Here is a 22,071-nt window from a genome sequence, read left to right as displayed (position 1 = left end):
TTACCTAATTTTTGGACATTGTTTCACTTTTAACTTATTTTCTTTTTACGTTTTATTGTATTTTACTTTCAGCATTTTTACCGGTTGTTTGGTGCAGATAGTCTAGTTGCTTTGTGCCAATAAATGCCAAACAACCAGCCAACCAACCAACCCTTCCAAGAAGTATGAAATTTAACGTAAATTACTCATTATAATGTTGTGATAGCTAAGGAAAATTGTGCTAGCTTTAGGACGTTGTTTGCTTTTTGCATGTTATTATTCTGTGTTCTTTGGTGCATTATTTAATTAAATAAAAAATTATTTAGTTTAGTACTACCATTAATATAAAGAAGTAAGGTTAAGTGTCATCAACAGTCAACAACAACAAAAAAAAGAAGACCCAGGTAAGTACTTTATCTCTTGTTTTCATGTGTGTTCATTATTTATTATTATAAAAGTAACTAGAATGTAAAAATGAGAAACTTTTTTGTGTTAGTTTAGGTAGAATAAGGATAATAAAATCTTCAGGAGGTATGCTCACGAGTAGTCTGTGCATTATGTAATTTCATACCATAATGCGAGCTGTGTGTTTGCCATGTGATTTAAAACTTATATGGCATGAATATTAGTTAGACACTATTAAAAGGGCAATAAAACAATAACATTTAAGTACATATAGATTCATACTGTTACAAGTTTAAAGTTATTTAGGATAAACAAATGTTTCATTTTGCAGTTGAAAGTCATTTTAGAAAGAAAAAATGGGTAATTTATGCACAGCATCAGTTGGAAAGTACAGTGGTGGTGACACTGTCTGTGTTGTGTGGATCACCCCTCAAATAGATAATGTACCCTCACCTGCAATGAGAGTCTCTCCTGTTGAGTCGGTACGGTAATTTTGCGCCTTAACCACACTTCACTTCTTGGCTCACCGACCACTTGTGTGCATGTGTTTGATGGGTCATCATCAAATGCTATCACTTTGGGCTATCTTACCTTTCTCTCTATTTTCTTTTGGATCAAAGAGTATACCCTGGTTGAGATAAGATGCAGCCTCCCAGGGGTGTGCCCTATGGAGCCCTTGCCATCAGGTGTCACACTCCACGGGCTTTTCCTTTTGGCATTTTTGAAGAGAGCTCATTTAGGTTTGAGGTTTGCGTTGGCCCCTCTACCATTTCAATGTTGAATTTTAGCTATTCTGTATGCAGGGTGAGGTATTGTCTCAGAAGTTCATTTTTCCTTACCTGAAAATGAATTTCCAATAGATATTCACCTTTACATACCTTCCCATCCATCCTTCCCACTTCTGGTGCAGTTTCTTCTTGTCTCTTCTGAGAACAAAGTTATTTCAAGCACAAGTGATTAAAGGGGGTTACTGTGTAAGGAGGTTATGTCATCCTCCTATAGGTGGAGGACTGTCGTTGCATGATGATGTCATGTTGCATTAATACAGCTCACATTAAACATGTGATTTTTAGGTGGGAGTTAGCTCAATGCTAGTGACATGGAAGCCTCACGGGCAAATTCGTGAGGCATCAAGCTATTCTGTGTGCGGAGATGAGTATCTATCAGTAATACATTTTCAGGTAAGGACAGTGTAAACCATTTGCTTTAAAAAAAATGTTATATATATACTAAAATATGCAAAAAGTATTCTTAAGTATAATTTCATCTTTTACTATTTATGTAATTTTTGGTATCTGTTTTCTTGAAAATCTATTTATAAACAATAACTATCAAACTAAAAGTAAAATGCCAATCCTGAAAGGCTTTGGTATCATGGGAGAGACAGGCAAGTAGATCATTTGTGATACAATCGGTTAATAAATTACTGTCTCAAGATGTAATGATAAAACCCACATTCAGATGTAACATTGTCTTTGGTATCATGGGAGAGACTGGCAAGTAGGTCATTTGTGGTACAGTCGGTTAATAAATTACTGTCTTAAGATGTAATGATAAAACCCACATTCAGATGTAACAGTGAGATATGACATTGTAACTGGTTTTATTGGATGTATTCCTCATTTTATCATATAGAAGAGCTTGGATATAAATCAAACTCTTCAGACCAAACACAACCAGAATTGTCTGACCTTCACAAACTGATGGAAAAGGCTCAGCAAGAGGCTAAAGACAGAGGTAACGAGGTGTTACATCTTCAGAGTAAGTAGACAGAAAGTTTCTCACCTGTAATGTATTAAAGATGATTAGTATACAAAACTTATAAGTTAGGGTTATTAAAGGATAACGGAATACCTTACTAATTTATGTTTCTCAACTCCATAATAAATGGAACTAGACAGTATTAAATGTCTTAACTGCTATGTAACCTGAAATAGAAACAAGTATAAAAGTAAGGTGAGTCATGGATATAAGCTGTGTAAAGATTTGCTTTAAGGGAGGGATGGGGACATCAATCAAGTGTTATATTTACAACACTCAAATGTGTGTATGTGTGGAATACCTTGCGTTGTTGTTATGGGCATCCTTTTGTGCGCAAGCATTAGGTTTTAATGAGTTACATTCAAAATATAATTAAACTACTTTCTTATCTTGGTATAAGAACAAACTTGGCATAAAAATTATAGCTAATAATCCAAGTTTTAATATTATACAAGTTTAAGTTCTTAATTTTATAAGGCAATATGAAAAAAAATCCTTATTTTCTCCAAGTACGAAAATTGTGATATTTCCTTTCTAGGTATCTCCTCTTCTCTAATTCATTTATCACCCATCCGAGAAATACTAAATTTAAAAACTATAAATTTTAAAGTTTTCATCGCTCTGGGAAAGCATAATTTTAATATCCTTCAATCTTAATTTATTACAGAGCCATAAACTAGAAATTCAGACCCCTATTTCCATGCCCACGTTTCACATTGTCTCTTTCAGAAATTACATCTTTGATGTTTAATACTATACTATTTATAACCAACAGAAAGCTAGAGTTTTAACTTATCAAGTGACATATTATATTACATTGTTTACTGTACAGAGAATTATCTATTTTGCTTCCAGTTCAAACTTTATTCCCACGGGAAATGCATCGATGAGCTTAGATACATTTTTAATGACAGAAAAATGTTTATAATTATAGGACATTGTCTGCTTTTTGTCTGTTATTATTCTGTGTTCTTTGGTGCATTATTTAATTAAATAAAAAATTATTTAGTTTTGCAGTGCCATTAGTATTAAAAAGTATGGTTAAGTTTCATCAACATTCAACAGCAAAAAAAAGAAAAAAGACACAGATAACTACTATATGTCTTGTTTTTCATGTGTATTCTTTATTTATTATTATAAAAGTAACTAAAATGTAAAAATTAACTTCTTTTTAGCTCAGATAAGATAAAGGGTAATAATAATAAAACATTTTCACAAGGTATGTTCGTGAGTAACTCACGAATAGTCTGTGCATTATGTAATTTGATAGGGTAACATGAGCTACATGTTTGCCAAGTGATTTACAACTTGCGTGGCGAGAATATTAGTTAGACTTGGTTCAAAGAGCAATAAAACAATAAAATTTACGTATAAACAGATGTATACTGTTACAATTTTAAAGCTATTTAGGAGAAACAAACGTAGTTTTTATATTGTGATTTAAAATCATTCTAGAAAGAAAAAAGGATAACTTAGATTTATTTTGATGTTTTTGTTGGTGGTAATGTGTTCAGTCAAATTGACCAACCTTGGATAGAGTTAGGGTAGATAAAATATAAAGTTTTTACTGAAAACAAACATTTGAGGTTTTAGAGATTATGCAAATGAAATTTGGGAATTTTTAGATGAAGAAAAGTATTTTTAATCTTAACGTGAAGATCACTTTCTACTTGGGGTAATCAACACTTTAACTCTATATACTCAAGAAGAACTTTTAGCGAAACTGCTTCATTAAACGTTTTGATATTTTTCTACAAATAACTCTTAATTCTTACTGACTAGTTAAGACATTTTGTGAAGATACACAAAACATATCAGAAGTTATAGTATGAAAACTCTAAAAATCAATTTGTGGTCAATTTTTAGGTCGAATTGACGTAGTGAATTCTATAGGTTCTGCTGGATCACTGAGTGTACTTGAAATCAACTTTAAAATTTAATAATTGTAATTTCAAATGTATTTAATGGTTTTTTCCACTCAAATACTTTGTATAAATGGTATTTCAGCATGCTAAAACTTTAAAAAATGTGTGGACTGTAATATTTTCGAATTTTTTTAATTGTTTTATGCTGACTCCTAAGTTTCTGTTTATTTACTCCAGTCAAACTTTAACATTTTATATTAGTTTGATATTTATTACATGTTTGTATGCTTTCTGTTTGTTCAACTATCAATTTATTGGTTAAAGTTATTTATTATACCATCCATGGAATTCTTGAGATCTTTGACAAGGGCTATCATCTTAACAGGAACGTCGAGAGCCAGCACGGGGCAACCATCCTTGCCTGGCCTCCTTTGAAGCTTATTTTTAATAGAATTATAAATATAGGAGAGTTCTCTAATGGCAAGGGGACATGAGAAGCTTATTTTCAAGAGATTTATGAACATAGGAGAGTTCTCTAATGGCAAGGGGACATGAGGAGCTTATTTTTAATATAATTATGAACATAGGAGAGTTCTCTAATGGCAAGGGGACATGAGGAGCTTATTTTTAATATAATTATGAACATAGGAGAGTTCTCTAATGGCAAGGGGACATGAGGAGCTTATTTTTAATATAATTATGAACAGGAGAATTGTGTGGTAGCAAGGGGAATTGAGGAGATTATTTTCAATATAATTACAAATATAGGAGTTTTTTTTAATAGCAAGAGGATGTGAACTTATTTTCAATAAAATTTTAAAAAGGGGAATTGTATAGTAGCAAGAAACTTGAGAAGTTTATTTATATAGGAGTAAGTTAGAGGTGACCTTATATATTTAATACAGAGTGAATATGTCATCAGCCAGGGTAATTATGCTAAAGAAGCATTAAATCCTTCAGGTGATATTAGAAATCTCTGAATCAACCTTGGAAAATTAAGGATATTAGGAATCCCATTTGCAGTATAAGTAGCTAAGAGGTGCTAGAAGTGTTGAAATTTTGTATAAAGTAGGTACAGATATTAAAAATGTCAGTTTGTGATATAAATATCTTGCATAATCTAACACAAACCTAAGTATTCCACCTTTGAAAGTTATCATTTATTCAACACTACAAATCTGTGTTGAGTCCCTTGTTTTCCATGGTGTGGTCATTGACTCAGTATATATTACATAATTAACATAGCTAATGCAGAATATAAATAACTATCTTCACCATAAACTTTTATACTCTAACTTGAGCCTTCCAATTTTTGGGTGGCTAGTGCAGGTAGCTTTGTGTGAAATTCAACATTGAACAAACTAATTATTTCTATATTTTCACCTCTTAAGCGGAATTGACAAAAACAGGAGAATCTCTGCAAGATGCAAAACAACAAGTCACTGCCATCAGAGAAAAAGTTTCAGAGTTGGAACAAGTTTCAAGAAGAAAACAGGAGGAAGTCAGCAGCTTAAAGAGTAAGATTTTAGTAACTTAAGAAAATTTTTATGCCACTACAGATTATTTAACATTTTGTATGTGATATTCAATGGCTCAAGGAGTAGGTAACTAAATTCTTTCCAGTTTGGACACAGGGCATTTTCATAAAGAAAGACTGACCAGGAAAACCAAGGAGATTGAATTGTAACCTCTAGAATGTCAGCTGAGGGAAACCCAATTACAAATAGATCAGTTGAGCATGTGACTAAGTACAGTATCTGATGTTCTAACCATAAGCTAAAAATTACATTCCATATAGGGGGGGATGAAGCAAATAGATTGCCAGAAAAAGAAAATCGGGTTTTAGGTTTTTTTGTTTGGTTTTTTCGCTTTAAAACTTTTGAAATTACCAGGGATAGAAATAATAAAATAAAATTACATTCACTTGAGGGAAAGCTGTCGGGAAGATCACATTTCTTTATGAACTGTTTTTTTATTTAATCCATGTAATATGTCCACTTTCATTGGTCATAACTATAGGAATATGAATGGACCGTGCATTCCCGATTGGGAAAGCCAACTAAAAAGATGAAATTCCTCAAGCAAAGTTAAATCCCTCAGAAATTCAGGAATGTAACATTTCAATTCCTGACTATGAATGAGTGGAATTTTATAATTTTTTATAAAAGAAAATTTCAAATTTTTTTTCAGTTTTAAACAATGAGAGCTAGAAATAAGCACAAAACATTTACAAAAAAAAATACAGTTTTGTGGCTTTGTAACTACATTGACTAGTTTTCTATATGCAAGTAGAAATTGTAAATAATTCTTCACCTTAAAAAAGTTTTAATGGGGAGAGAAAAAAAATCTAAATTAGTGATAGCAGTTTGGATTTTTTTATTAATTTATCCAAAATAAATTATAATAAAAAAATTATATCAAAATAAAATTTTAAATTATACATTTTTGTGATATTTTGTGGATGACTTGGAGAGAAAGAAATCAGTTGATGAAAACTACTTGTTGTTTTGTGCTCAATAAAGCACTAGACTGGAAAGGATTAGAGGATATGTATGTGTATAAAAATGTTTGAACAGACTAACAATAGTTTTGTTATCAAACAACCGGGATATGAAAGATAAGTTTAACAGAAGTAAATCCAAGAGCAAATACAAAGTATTATAAATAAATCTAGATGAAAAGATTAAGAAGTATTTTAAACCTTATCTCTGTCTTTCTGTTGTTTTATTTTTTAGTCCTCCTGGAAGAAGAGAAAAAAGTTCAACAGAAACTAACTGCTGCTATAGAACAAACGAAAAGTAAGAATTTCTGTTCATTTATCTGTTTGACTGTATGGCATATCAAGAAAGAATATATTATTATGGTGAAGAATGACTTGATCTTACTAAATAATTGAATTTCTGCTCGTAAAAAGAAAATAATAAATAAGAGTTTTAAATTTTATGTTGCTGGAAAAATATCGTTTAAAAATTGTTATTTTCCACTTGGTGTCCAAATTATCTTTACCACTGAACAAAACTGAATTTTTTTATAAGTTTCTTACACTAGAATGGATGAAACTATTTCTGTTTGTTTAGAATGAATCTTCTTATCTGTTTTGATGACCAAAGGTAAAATATGTATACTTTTCTAAGAGATGAAGAACAAACAAAAAGCAAAGTAGATGATATGGCTGTGCCATTAAATCTTACAGTACATGTATCATCAGAACAGAAATTAATAAAGATTTTGAAAAACTTGTTAACCAGTAAATATTTATAAACTTTGTTTCATAATTCTTGTGACTCATTATTTTAAACTAAGATATCAATTTCACATAGAAATATCAAAATAAAATGCTATAACTGTTCAAAAAACATAATTCCCATATACCATCTGACTGCCAAATATTGAATTTATTTTAGTATTAATAGCAAAATGTTTATCATGAAGGCTAGCAGATAATTGTTGTTAATTACTGAAGAATAATTTACATAAGGAACTACCTAGACATAACATATAACAATGTTTTGGGACAACGTGGTACCTGTTGGTCTATCTCGGCTGTTCCATCCTCTAAAATAAAATAATTGAAAAAAAGTCTTAAAGCCAGTCCTTATCATTCATATACTTATCAAGCTTTTTCTTAAACTCTCTTAAATTTACTGCCTCTACAACATCTGAAAGCAACCCCTAGTTCTACTATTCTCAGTGTTAAATATGAAAAAAGATGATGCATCAACATTATCAATTCCCTTTACGATCATAAACACTTCAATCAGATTCCCCCTAACTTTTCTATTTTTCAAGAGAAAACAATTTGAGAGATTTCAGCCTGTCATCGTATGACAACCCCTCCATCCAAGGCACCATTCTAGTAACCCTTTCCAACAATTCAATGTCTTTCCTAAGATAAAGAAGACTGAACACAATATTCCACACGTGGCCAAACCAGTGACCTTCACAATGAAATTATAAACTCTTTAGACTTGTATTCAATAATTTTGTAGATACAACCTAAAATCTTGTTTGCCTAACCACTAGCAACAGCACACTGCTTGGAGACTGATCAACTATAACACCAAGATCCCTTTCTTTCATGACACTGTTAAGGTTATTCCCATTCAAATTATACATATAATTCAAATTATGATAACCCACTTTTCTTGCATTTATTACAATTAAAACCCATTTGCCCAACTCACTAAATGATCTTACTTCTTTTGTAAATCAGCAGCATCCTCTTCACAGCTAGCAACACCCAATACCTTAATATCATCTGCAAATTTAAAATAATTTATTGACTATTCCTTCATCTATGTCATTGATGTAAATCAAAAAGAGCAAAGATCCTAAGACTAAGCCCTGAGATACCCTGCTTGTGACTTTAATCCAGTTTGACTGAACTCCATTTGTAACAACCCTGTGCTTTGTTCCATCCAGCCACTTTTCTATCCAGTTTGCTAACTTATCCCCCACACCTATAGAGATAATTTTTTACAAGCCTTTTATGTGGCACCTTGTCAAATGCTCTCTGAAAATCCAGATACACCAAATCTACACCCTTACCCTCATCTACATAAGCAGTAACATTTTCAAATAATATTAAAAAATTTGTAAGCCAAGATTTTCCCTTAGTAAAACCATATTGACTGTCCAATAAAATTCTAAACTTTGTTAAATGACTTTGCAAAACATCTTTTAACAGACTTTCCAAACCTTTTCCCACAATTGATGTAAGACTAATGTGTGTATAATTACTGGGACAATTTTTATCACCTCTCTTGAAAAGAGGAGTGACATTAGCTAACTTCCAATCCTCTGATACCTGTCTGCTTTTCAAGAACGGACAAAAAATAGTAGTAAGTGGCTCACATATCGAATCTTTAACCTCCTTCAAAACCCTTGGGGAAATATTATTTGGCCCAAGAGCCTTATTGTTTTTTAAACTTCCCAGTTTTTTCTTAACCAGCTTAGAATTAATGGAGTCATATAGTTTGATCTTGTTTCCATCTGTGAACTGTTCGAGATGGGGAACACTGTTTAAATTTGCGTTAGTAAAAACCGAAGAAAAAAGCAAAATTGAATAACCCAGCCAACTCATAATCATCAGATACGAGCCTTCCTTTATCAGTCCTCAAGGATCCTACTCCCATCCTAACATTTTGTTTACCCTTAATGTATTTAAAGAAATCCTTACTGTTAAGTTTTACACTTTAAGCCAATCTTTTCTCATACATCCTTTTTGATGTCCTAATTTCCTGTTTGACCAACTCTCTTGATCTTCTATAATCTTCTAAATCTACTAATATAGTACAGCACTGCATATTTAAACCTTTCCAACCAGTATTTCCTGTTCACAAAGGAAAATGACATCATGAAGGTTTAAAAATTGTGTCTGACTTCCCTCTCAAGTAACCTATAAATTAAAGCTACAATGAAAGGTTTGGAATTTTGTTTTAATGCATATTTTATTTAAAATTTTCTTTGGGATAAAGTAGTAAAAAAACATCCAAACTGTTGATCATAATTCCAATTATTGCCCGTCTATCCTCACTTATCATTTTTATTTGGTAAGTAGAAATATTTAAACTTGCCATATATGCAAATAAAACTTGTCAACATATGAAACACCCGGAAAATCTTAAGTCTAAAAATAATCTATTGTTTATATTATTAAAACACGATACAGTAAACCTGTTCTAATTCAGTTTATAAATGCTGAAATATTCTGGAAATATATTCCATATAATTTACTAGAATGTATGTAAGCAGTTAAAGATATCTCATTTTGTTAATTTTTAGGTTTCAGTATCTCAACTTCCTTACTCTAGACAATTTCATAAGGATCAAAAAGAATCATTAAAATATAGAATTTGATAAAAGAATCTTTAATTTGAATCTTTAGTATGACAGTCATTTCATAAAATTTTAAAGGTACAAAAAGGAACTTATTAGCCCATCAAGGATGTCCCTTCCAGCCCCCAACTATAACCACCCTTACTACTCATGTATTCATCCAATCTTTTCTTGAACTCAGTTAAATTTTCTGCCTCCACCACCCTTGAAGGAAGCTCATTCCAAAAGTCAACCACCCTGTTTAAAAAGTAATACTGTCTAAACTGCAGACAACTCCTACGCTGCCAAAATTTGAATTTATGACCCACTTTCCTATTGTTTTCATCACTAAATACAAAAAAATTTGATGGATTTATATTATCCAGTACCCTTATTAATCTTAAATGCCTCAATCAAATCCCCTCTGACCCTTCTCCTCTCAAGCGAAAACAAGTTTAGAAATTTTAATCTCTTCTCATAGGACAATCCCACCATCCCAAATATCATCCTAGTGGCTCTTCTCTGAACCTTCTCCAACAATTCAGGGCCCTTCTTGAGGAAGGGAGCCCAAATCTGTACACAGTACACAAAATGATGCCTTACAAGTAATCTATACAGTGAAACAATAATATTCCTTGTCTTGTATTCAATATTTCTATAGATGCTACCCAAAATCCTATTAGCCCTATTGTTAGCTACAATACACTATTTATATGACTTAAGTGATTTTTTTTCTATCACAACACCAAGATCTTTTTTCTTCATCCACAGTATTTAGTGTATTCCAATCTAAATTGTAACAATAATTTGAATTGTGAAAATCTACATGCATCACCTTACATTTTGGATAGTTAAACATCATCTGCCACGCATTGGCCCAATGCATCAAATGATCTAAATCTCCCTGTAAGTCTGCAGCATCCTTGATACAGTTAGCCACCCCAAAAATCTTAATGTCATCTGCTAACTTCAAAATTTTGTTAGTCATTCCAGAGTCAACATCATTAATGTAAATCACAAACAGCAGAGGACACAGCACAGAGCCCTGAGGCACATCATTTGTAACTGTGATCCAGTCAGATATAACTCCATTTATTACTGCTCTCTGCTTTCCACTCTCCAGCAAGTTTTCTATCCAATTTAATAACATTTCTCCCACACCCACATATTTAATTTTTGTAACAAGTCTTTTGCAAGACAATTATCAAATGCTTTCTGAAAATCAAGGTAAACCAAATCCACAGTATGTCCTTGATCAACTCTTGCAGTAACATCCTCAAAGAATGTCAGAAGATTTGTTAAACAAGACTTTCCCCTTAGTGAAACCATGTTGGCTCTTTGACACTATATCAAACTGCTCTAAGTGATTCTGCAGTGTATGTTTAATCACACTCTCCAAAACCTTTCCAACCATTGATGTAAAACTAACTGGCCTATAATTGCCTGGACAATGTTTATCATCTCCTTTAAATATTGGACTAACATTGGCCAACTTTCAATCTTCTAATACTCTTCCACTATTCAATGACCTATAAAAAATACTAGCTGGAGGTTCACAAATACAATCTTTAAGTTCCTTTAAAACTCTTGGATAAAAGTTGTCTGGTCCAGGGGATTTATCAATTTTTAGGTTTTCCTACTTTTCTCTTACAATTTCAGAACTTAAAAGGATATTTTTTATATCAATATTTTTCCCATACATTAAGTGCTCTGGTTTAAGCGTAATACTTTGTATCTTCCTCTGTAAAAACATATAATTTAATAAGTTTACCATCTCATAATCTTCCGAGATCAGCTCCCCACTATCATTTTTAAGAGGCCCAATCCCCATCCTAACATTTTGCTTACCCATCATATACCAAAAGAATTCCTTATTGTTTGATTTAACTCTCTTGTCCAACACTCTTTAATATACAGTTTTTGCCCTTTTAACTTCCTTTTTATCCAGCTCTCTTGATTTCCTATTGTCCTCCAACTCATTATTATTTCCAGGAAATTTAAATTTCTGGAATTTATTATGTTAATCCCAAATATGATATCTTAAACCTTTACTAAACCATACTGGCTCGTTCTGCTCTGTTGCCCTTTTTTTTTGTAAAGAATATGTATGTTCTCTATGTATATTAATTTTTCCCTAAATGCTTCCCACATCTGTTCAAGATCCCCTTCCAACTCTAGTGCAATCTACAGAAGCCAGATCATGTCTCATTTCATCAAAATTAGCTTTCATGAAATTTGGAATCAGGGTAGTATTTTTCTTCAATTCTACATGTAGTAAAATCCAACACCTAATAATGCAATGGTTGCTTGTACTTAAATGTTCACCATCCTCAACTCTATCATATTCACATTGGATGCTAATATTAAATCTAATATATAGCTTCCTCTCTTGTAGGTTCCATCACCAGTTTGTGTATAAAAGTATCCTGAACAATTTCCAAAAACCTATCCCCTTCAATGTCAGACTCGAAATTTTCCCAATCAATACCCCTGAAATTAAAATCTCCCATAGTAACATCTTTTTCAGCTACCATTCTGATCTCAATATACAGTGTCCTATTAACTTCCACATTCTAACCTGGTGTTCTATAACAAGTCCCAGTTACAAGACTTTTCCCTTTATATCCACTAACACTAACCCAAACTGACTCAACCTATGTGCTATTTTCTTTAATATGCTCTAACTCAACAGGATGTAATTCACTCCTCACATATAAAGCTATTCCTCCCCCTTTTCAATACTCTATCTCTAGTAAATAATCTGTAGCCTGGTTCTTCAAAAACATTTCTCTCATCAAAATTGTTCAAATCCAACCAAGTCTCAATGATACCCATAATATCAAAATCCTCAGTTTCCACAACTCCATAAACTCATCAATTTTATTTCTAATACTCCTAGCATTATGATAGTAACAATTAATTGAAACATATTCTTGTTTTATGCCAGTTGTGCATGTTTTTCTATCAATTATATTTCCTATTTTACTTGTATCATAGCCCTCACCTCTGTCTAGCCCTAGTTTAAATCTACCACTACAGCTGAGTTAATAACCCTTGCTAACATGCTATCCCCTACCTTGTTTAAGTGTAAACCGTCCATTCCAAAAAGATTAACTTTCCCATTAAAATTACCTCACAAATCCAACCAGCCTATTTGCTCATCCCTACATATTGATCTAAGCCTGGCATTTAATCCTAGTGACCTACTTAGTATCTCATCCCTACATATTGATCTAAACCTGGCATTTAATCCTAGTGGCCTACTTAGTATCTCATCCCTACATATTGATCTAAACCTGGCATTTAATCCTAGTGGCCTACTTAGTATCTCATCCCTACATATTGATCTAAACCTGGCATTCAATCCTAGTGGCCTTCTCAGCATCTCATCTCCACAATTTATTGTCGTCAATATCCCTGACAAAATCAAGCTATGACCCCTTTCCTTTAATGCTTTTATCAGTGTTTTATACTTATCTATAAGGTTTTCAGATCCATCTTTCCTTGCATCATTAGCCCAACATGTACTGCAAAAACAGCATTGCTACTAGCACCCTTAACTATCTCTCTGGTTTTATCAGTTATATCCTGTACCGATGCTCCTGGATAGGATAAGCGTATTCTTTTGCTCCTACTTACTCCACATACAACTCTATCTACATGCCTAATTATAGTCACCTACAACTATAACTTCCCTATCCTTTACACTATCATCCCTTGTGATCCCATCTGTTTCCCTTACCTGCTCCTCCTCATCACTAGCAAGTGTTTGGAACTGGTTGCTTAACCTAAACCCAAGCCCATCCTTGCCCCTAAATGCATTATTTTCCAAGCATTTAGTCCTATTTCCTTTGTTAGCTCCCTTGAAATCCTGTTTGCCAAATGTACCTTTTACATGTAGAAGTTTAAGTTCTTCATTAAGCCTCGCCACCTTTTCAAGCAATTTAAATTTTTTAATTTCCATCTCTGCAACTCTACCCAAAATACTGTCCAACTTCTCCTCTAACCTGCACACCCCACAAATAAATTGTACATCCTGGCTACTAGCCTCCCTATAAGTACACTTTAACCCAGAGTTTATAAATAAAACACTCACCTGGCATCTATCACACTTTACCAACTGAAGCTTTTACTTTGTAAAAATTCAAGTAAATACTTTCAACTTCTTACATTTTAAAAACTTCATTGAAGAACAAAATAATAAAATTGTTATATAATATCAGAAATACAGTTAAGTTAACCAATTGAAAATTACAACAAGGTCAAAATATATTTACAGAACAACCAGAAAAAGTAATTTTTAATTATTCAAAGTATGTTCTAAGTCATAGTGAAAACAAAAGTTTTATCCAATGGCTTAAAATTTAATATTCCAGAAAGTTGAAGTTTGAATATTATTTTGTACAATTCGAGTGTTTTTGCAATCATTGTCATGTTAGTCTAAATCTGGTGAGTGTTTTAGTAATATTAAAACTCAAGTTAGTAGTATAAATCTAACATCTTTTAATAATTATAATTCTGATTACAAAATATTAAATTTAAGCATAGAAGAATTAACAGTTTTAAAAAATTTTACTAAAAATGATAATATTATAATTTCTAAGTTTGATAGAGAAAATAGTTTAGTAATTCTGGATAAAAGGGAATATTTAAGAAAGGCTGAAGACGTTTTAAATGATTCAACAAAATTCACAATGTTGCATCATGATCCTACTAAGTTATATAAATGCTTATTGAAACAAAGAAGAATAATATTTTAAATGAAAAGCTATTTAAAAATTAGACCATCAAGTAGTCATCCAGGAATTTTGTTTATGGTCTTCCTAAAATCCATAAAGAAGAATGTATGTTACAATTGGTAGTTTCAAATATTGGAACATATAATCATACACTGGCTGGTTTTTAAGTTGCTTTCCCAAAGACTTTTTCTGCTAATGATTATACTTTGAATAACAATTTTGAATTTTCTGATGAATTACAAAATTTAAGTTTTATGGCAATGTCTATTTCACTAGCTTTGAAGTTAGGTCTTCGTATACAAATATAACTTTAGAAGAAACTATAAAGTTAAGATTTTTTAATAAGAACTCTGATTTAAGCATTTTTAAATCTGTATTTTTGAAATTTATGAATTTTGCAATTAAGGAATCACATTTATACTTGATGGTAATCTCTATGGTCAAATTGGTGGAGTGGCTATGTGCTGTAGATTGGCTCCCTTTTTGGTCAGTTTTTTTCTGTTTTTATCATGAAAAGCAGTGGTTGGAAGAATGTCCACAGACTTATAAACCACTATACAACCATAAGTATGTGAATGACACTTTCACCATCTGTAAAAACCTCAACAGAACCTCCATATAAAAGAGAACTTTCTCGTACATAAACTGAGGTCAAAGATTAAACCAAGTAAATTCTGATTTTAAGTTATTCTTAGTTTTATATCCCTGCTATATTTCTAATATTTATCCACATGTGAGTTTGTATAAGCCACTCATGTCCTAGAATGTCATGGGGATAACATCTCTATGTTTGTATTATTATCATGAGGTTGTAAATTTTATCACAAGATCTAAAGTTTTGTTAATATAATTGTGGACTGGGTGTTCTGTAGACTAAAGTTTTGTTAGCATAATATAATTGTGGACTGGGTGTTCTTTAGACTAAAGTTTTGTTAACATAATATAATTGTGGACTGGGTGTTCTGTAGACTAAAGTTTTGTTAACATAATATAATTGTGGACTGGGTGTTCTGTAGACTAAAGTTTTGTTAACATAATATAATTGTGGACTGGGTGTTCTGTAGACTAAAGTTTTGTTAACATTATACAATTGTGGACTGGGTGTTCTGTAGAGTTGTTTTACCTTTTCTTTGATTCTGAAACAATGTTTCAGGCCTAATACTATATTGTTTATCAGGTTTGAGCATGAAGTTCAAAGTGTCATTTTAGAATCAAGAAAAAAGGCAGGAGAAATCAACAGAGAACTCGGATCATATGCTGAATACACTGCCTGTACCTGCCTTACATGAAAAACATACAAAATGTTTATATCACATATTTTCCATATTATAGAACAACTCCAGGAGGTACAACAGAATGCCAAACAAAGTCAGAATGAAGCAGAACATCTGAAAAGTAAGTTTAACACACATTTATTTATCAAATATTGGTATTAATTTACCAACCTTTGAAAGTTTAGTATAGTTGACATCAGAGTAGATCATGAATAATATAATTCTGTATGTGGGCTACTTTGCTGGATTCATGTTAAATTAACAATTCCTCAAGTGTTATGAACCCTGAAATGTATTATTAAACTTTTTTGTTTCAGCTCCGAACCAATCATTGTACATATGCATGTTAAAACTAAAAAATATTACCTCATTGGTATTTCTCACGTACCCAAAAGTTAAATCCCAGCTAGTGAGATGGGGCAGAGATTAGGGATTATTGTGCTTGGACTCTGAACTTGAGGTTTCATGTTTTGTGTCTCATGTCACAAAAACGTTTGCCACAATTAGCACTGTTTGGTCAGGCAAGAGTAGTTCGAGATTTGATGGTCGGTTATGTTGACTAGCCATCTTCCCCTTAGTGTACAAGTTCAAAATCATTGGTGGCTGTGTGCAGGTAGTGCTTGTGGAACTTGGCATGAAAAATCAGAACCATAATTAGTGACAGCTGTTTTTACACCTGCAGACATAAACTATCAATAATTACATACATATGATCAGTGTGCATATGTATGATTGCCCACATGTGGTTGTATAATAAGCTTAACATTCCTGTTTAGAAAACTCATCACATATTGTTAGTCATTTAAAACAAAACTGCAAATAAATATCCTTAGCATTAATGAGTTTGTTTTTAACCCTGTACAGTATAAAATTTAGAAATGTCCTTCTTCATTTCATTCATACAGAAAAAGTCAAGAGTCTTTCAGAGGAACTGAGAAATAAAGCAAATGTAGAGAAGTCTACAGTGGAAGATAACAAAAATACTGCAGAGTACAGTGCTGTCAGAGAGGAGTGTGCCAGCTTAAGGGCTAGGCTTCAGTCCTTAGAAGCAGAAATTAAGAAGTATGATTTATTTCTGATAAGAATATTGTGTGTTTTCTATCCAATATATTATATATTTTTGTGGAATTTATTTCATTAAAAGGAAGGGAAAGTGAAAAATTAGTATTTTTTATGGAAACTTTTAGTTCTTTGTACTTAATATTATGCAGGATATTTAAACATAAAAATTCTAATTTCAACTAAAATGTGTATCACAGAAGTTATCCATGAAAGTAATTGTTATTTAAAGGTTAATGTTTTAATTATAATCCAATGGAAGACATGTTTTGAAATTACTTACCAATGAAAGTTTGTTTGTCAATACATTTATCCAGTGGAAATAGATATTTAATTGGAAAAATAAAGTACATGTATAGTTTTGATTATTATCTTTCACTAAAACAGAAAAAATTTGCAACTGTGTTCTTTCTTTTCTATGAAAACTTGTTTTTAAAAGCACTTATCACTAATGCATTAGTATTTATATTGCATTATCTGAATATCCTTCTATATATATGTATATCAGTTTAAAGTTATTTTTGTCAAACAGCAATAGGCAAAGAGGGTAACCAACAGAGACACTGTCAAGTTGAGTCTGTGTTTTTTCCTCTAGAGAAAATATTGGACTTAGATTTTGTTTGGTAGTTGAACAAATGGTGTATACTGTCTTGTAATTCAGATGCATAACATCTTTGTATGCTATGTTTTTAGATACAGAAACGATAAGGTAAAGTTGTCATCTGACTACAAGAAGCTTCAGGATTCATATGATGAGTTAGAAACTTTAAAAATTGCTCTTGAAAACAAAGGGAATAACTACTGGAAGGAAGAATTAGAAAACATGAAAAGTAGATTTGAAGGTGTTCAGGAAAAGGTAGCTTTAAGAGCTTTTTTGTTTATTCTTCACTTTACCTACAGCAATAACCAGTTTAATGGTGTCTGTGTTATTTCTCTTGATCATTTGAATAGTTTTCTTAGAACTTTATCATCCTAAAGATACAGACTCACAATGCTAAAAAATCCAGGGTTCAATTTCCCATGGTGGATACAGCCAAATGTGGCTTTACTCCAAAATGAACAAACAAACCAAAGGAAGCACCAATAAGAAGACTTTTTGAGTTTAAGAATAAAGTGTTTGCCCTTACCCATGATCTAGTATTGCCTGTTTGTTAATCTTTACAATCAACAGCTAAATGTTTGTTACACGGTCTTTCAATCAAGGTGGGAAAAACTTCAGAATTTTTTTAATAATTTATCTGATATTTTTGTGTGTTTTCCAAATATCGTGAATGAAGTTTTTTATTTAAGGAAAAATATCTTGGATATTATTCTTTCTATTATGAGAATTTTGATTTGGTATTTGTACAAATGTATTCTCATAAAATGTGAAACTTTGTTTGACAGGTTCGTTTTGATTGTGAAGTAGATAAAAAAAAATATAAAAAAATAAAAAATCCCATCTACTAAAATTCAAACTGAAATAAGATAGTTTACACTACAATTATAGAAACTGTGCTACTTTAGAATTGCCCCCTCCCTCCTCTTAATTTCTACATGCATCTCTGTTTCACATGTTTAAATATTCACACTGGTCCTTTATTTGTACTGAAGTGAAACAGCCTACTTATGGTGTATATCTGAAGATCTGTGTTGTTTAGATGCATATTGTTTACATGTAGGGATGTACATTTACAATAGTACTGAAATGAAACAGCCTACTTATGGTGTATATCTGAAGATCTGTGTTGTTTAGATGCATATTGTTTACATGTAGAGGTGTATGTTTACAATTGTACTAAAGTGAAACAGCCTACTTATGGTGTATATCTGAAGATCTGTGTTGTTTAGATGCATATTGTTTACATATAGAGGTGTATGTTTACAATTGTACTAAAGTGAAACAGCCTACTTATGGTGTATATCTGAAGATCTGTGTTGTTTAGATGCATCTTGTTTGCATGTGAGACACACGTTTACAAGTTGTTCTTATGAATATAAATCCATTGTTTACACTGACATTAATAATGGCTGGAGACGGCTTAAATGGGTAATGAAGAAAAACTTTAATATAAGTTTAACATGACCCATTTAAGCCGTCTCCAGCCATTATTAGTCTCAAAGTGGGTTCCTCGTCATCGAATTTACACTGACATTGTTCTATTAATGTTCAATCTGAAGCTTTCAGTGAATGTCAAAGATACAACCATTTATAACATTAACATGTAAATGACAACTTTAGTTGGTTTTTACACTATCTTTTTAAAACCTTGTTAATATTGTGTTGTTACCCAATCCATTATTTTTATATTAATACTCTGCTGATAAAATTATCTCAGGTTTTGAGCCTTGTGTTTGTTTTTTTAACATAACATCAGTATGCTAACTCTGGTGGTAGAGTGCCAGCAACATAATGTTGATGTATTTGTTATTTACACTATGTCCTACCTAAATATTTTGAACACATTTTCTCCTCAGTAAGACATTTTATAAACTTTGATTTTATCAATATCTATTTATTTAATGAAATAATTTTCATAAATTGAAACCAGGTACAATCTAGTCATTCTGTACAGTTAAAAACATTGGATGTATCTTTATTATGACCTAAATACTTAATTTAAAAATTCATAATCCAGTTCATTGATTTTTATGTAACAAATTTTTTTTACTCTTGATTTTTATTTTATTTTCTTTCACCATTTTGTCAAATGTTAACATTTACAAGGTCTTGTGACAAAATTAACCATTATTCACAGTTGTTTTAATTGTGTTAGTATAAAATATATGTAAAAAAAAAAAATATTTCAGATGTTTATAGTAATCATACAGACTTCCTGGCAGAGAAGTATCATTAACTCTAGGCTTCAAACTACTCACAAATAAACATTTAAAACTGCTCAGATTCTGGATAAAGAGCATGAGTTATTTTTGGATGGTAAACTTTATGACTAATGTTTGTATACTGAAGCCCAGAAGAATTTCTTATTACATGCACTTTTGTCAGAAGTAAATATTTTCCAAATGAATCATGAGGCAGAACTAGCTCATACATAATTATTTAGTGGTTTAACCAGCCACATAATCCACAGAAAACCAACTCTTCTAGTTAACACATTCCTTGATTCCATAACAAAAAAAAAATGTGATTTTTGTAAAACATTATATAGATTTGGGTACTAGTTATGATTCCCTCTTGAATGGATTATTTGTTACAGCTGATCAAGGCCCAGGAAGAGATATTTTTACTGAATGAGTGTTATGCTGATTGTAACAAAGAAAAGTCACATTTACAAAGAGAGTTAAAAGCTGCAAAAGAAGATTTTCAGTGTATGTCCAGCCACTCAAGAACAGTAAGTTGGTAGACAACAATCAACTTCATGGATCTCTTTTTAGAAATGTTATAATTGTTTTCATTGAAGTGAGTGAGGGCAGGGAACTATAAAAAAAAAAAGGTGGCATTTGTAACAAAGTGAACACCACTTAACATAGCAATACTATTGTTCAGTACAATAAACTGATGCAAGGTAAGCACCACTCAGCATAACAATACTATTGTCCAGTACAGTAAACTGATTCAAAGTGAACACCAGTCACCATAACAATACTGTTATTCAATACTGTAAACTGATCAAAGTGAACACCACTCAGCATAACAATACTATTGTTCAGTACAATAAACTGATGCAAGGTGAACACCACTCAGCATAACAATACTATTATTCAATACCGTAAACTGATCAAAGTGAACACCACTCTGCATAACAATACTATTATTCAATACCGTAAACTGATCAAAGTGAACACCACTCTGCATAACAATACTATTGTTCAGTACAGTAAACTGATTCAAAGTGAACACCACTCAGCATAACAATACTATTATTCAGTACCGTAAACTGATCAAAGTGAACACCACTCAGCATAACAATACTATTGTTCAGTACAATAAACTGATTCAAAGTGAACACTGCTCAGCATAACAATAGTATTGTTGAGTGCTATAAACTGTTTTAAAGTGTTCAGCACTCCGCAAAAAAATTGAGTGTGTGTAATGTTTTTGTACTGGTAAAATATGCTTTTCACATAAATTATGATACATGTACAGTATGCCTCGAAATTACGTCTCTCAAACACAAGTAAACAATTTGTGGCATAATTTTTAATAGTTGTATAATAGATACAATGTCTAGTTTATATTTGATGTAGTTTTGTTACTTTATGTTTTCTTTGTAATTTTAAGTTTTTTTTTTCTTAGGTAGCCCTGTGTTCTGTTCTTTTTGCTGTGTTGCTTGCATTTCTACTTACGTTCTGCCCAACGATATCGCATGTAACGGGAACCAGTGAAGCCAACAATCAGACTTGAACAACTAGTAGAACCTAGTGGCACAACTTGCTGTCCTACATCTTTATAGTTACACAAACTGATTAGTGGTAATGTTTGCTGTGAAGACACATCACCAGCCCTCCACTGATAATGACTTAGGGTGGAATGGCATGTGCCCAGTGCAGAGTTTGTGATGGAGTTATAGTGAAATATTACAGTAAGGGGTTGTAACGACCAGTCCATCTGATGTACGTGTATGCTCTTATCTAGTTATATGTATATTTATAAATATCTACAAACAGCTACTTGCATGGTAATGCCATTGGAAGAACTCTGTAAAACTGAACGTTAAGTATCGGCAAAGGTGCCATAGAGAACATTATTAGTTAAGATTCATTTCATGACCACAACTTCAAGGGTGAAAGTTTTTGTTTGCTGTGTTTTAAATATGGAGGTGAAGTTTTTGCTTATTTTGACATTTAATCTAGTGACAATGCTTTTTTGTTAAAGTTTATTAACAAGTCTAAAATATTTCTTCCCAAGTAACTCTGCTGATATCTTGTTTTATCTTTGTGGGCATCCAGAATTTCAGTGTGATGGGTGTATGCGAGTTGAAAGCTTATTTTAATATTTATCTTTAAAACATCAAATGAAACTTGTAGTCTGTCTGTATTTTTTAAAGAAACTTCTTTGTTTTTCTGCTAACTCTCTTCCATTAGACAAGGTATGTATTTTCTGATCATATTAATTCCCTTTGTTCAAGATATATATATATACTAGAGAGAGAGAAAGATGTTTTCTTTTTTTCTCTATGTACAGATAAATGTGTATGGTTTCATTAGAACATATTACAGTATATTGTATGT

The 22,071-nt window shown here is 31.8% G+C and overlaps 1 protein-coding gene across 6 annotated transcripts in view; it reads left to right on the top strand.

The window, feature by feature from the left end:
• LOC106468712 (sarcolemmal membrane-associated protein-like) overlaps positions 1–22,065 on the top strand; it is a 77,601-nt gene extending 55,536 nt beyond the window's left edge. For 3 of the 6 annotated variants that reach the window (XM_013929157.2, XM_013929155.2, XM_013929156.1), the window contains 8 exons: positions 2,020–2,145; positions 5,402–5,527; positions 6,746–6,808; positions 15,899–15,961; positions 16,746–16,902; positions 17,593–17,755; positions 20,097–20,231; positions 21,137–22,065. In XM_013929157.2, coding sequence (XP_013784611.1) covers positions 2,020–2,145; positions 5,402–5,527; positions 6,746–6,808; positions 15,899–15,961; positions 16,746–16,902; positions 17,593–17,755; positions 20,097–20,231; positions 21,137–21,244 — 941 coding nt within the window. In that variant the 3' untranslated portion in view covers positions 21,245–22,065. Of the gene's footprint in view, positions 1–2,019; positions 2,146–5,401; positions 5,528–6,745; positions 6,809–15,898; positions 15,966–16,745; positions 16,903–17,592; positions 17,756–20,096; positions 20,232–21,136 lie in introns of those variants that run through there. The other 3 variants (XM_022397078.1, XM_022397077.1, XR_002612695.1) reach the window with 2 other exon arrangements.
• The last annotated feature ends 6 nt before the right edge of the window (positions 22,066–22,071 follow it).

The sequence above is a fragment of the Limulus polyphemus genome, unplaced genomic scaffold (genome assembly GCF_000517525.1).
Source record: "Limulus polyphemus unplaced genomic scaffold, Limulus_polyphemus-2.1.2 Scaffold3127, whole genome shotgun sequence".
Taxonomy (NCBI): Eukaryota; Metazoa; Arthropoda; class Merostomata; order Xiphosura; family Limulidae; genus Limulus; species Limulus polyphemus.
The sequence above is the reverse complement of the archived record's forward strand: the minus strand, read 5'-3'. Positions and strand labels throughout refer to the sequence as shown.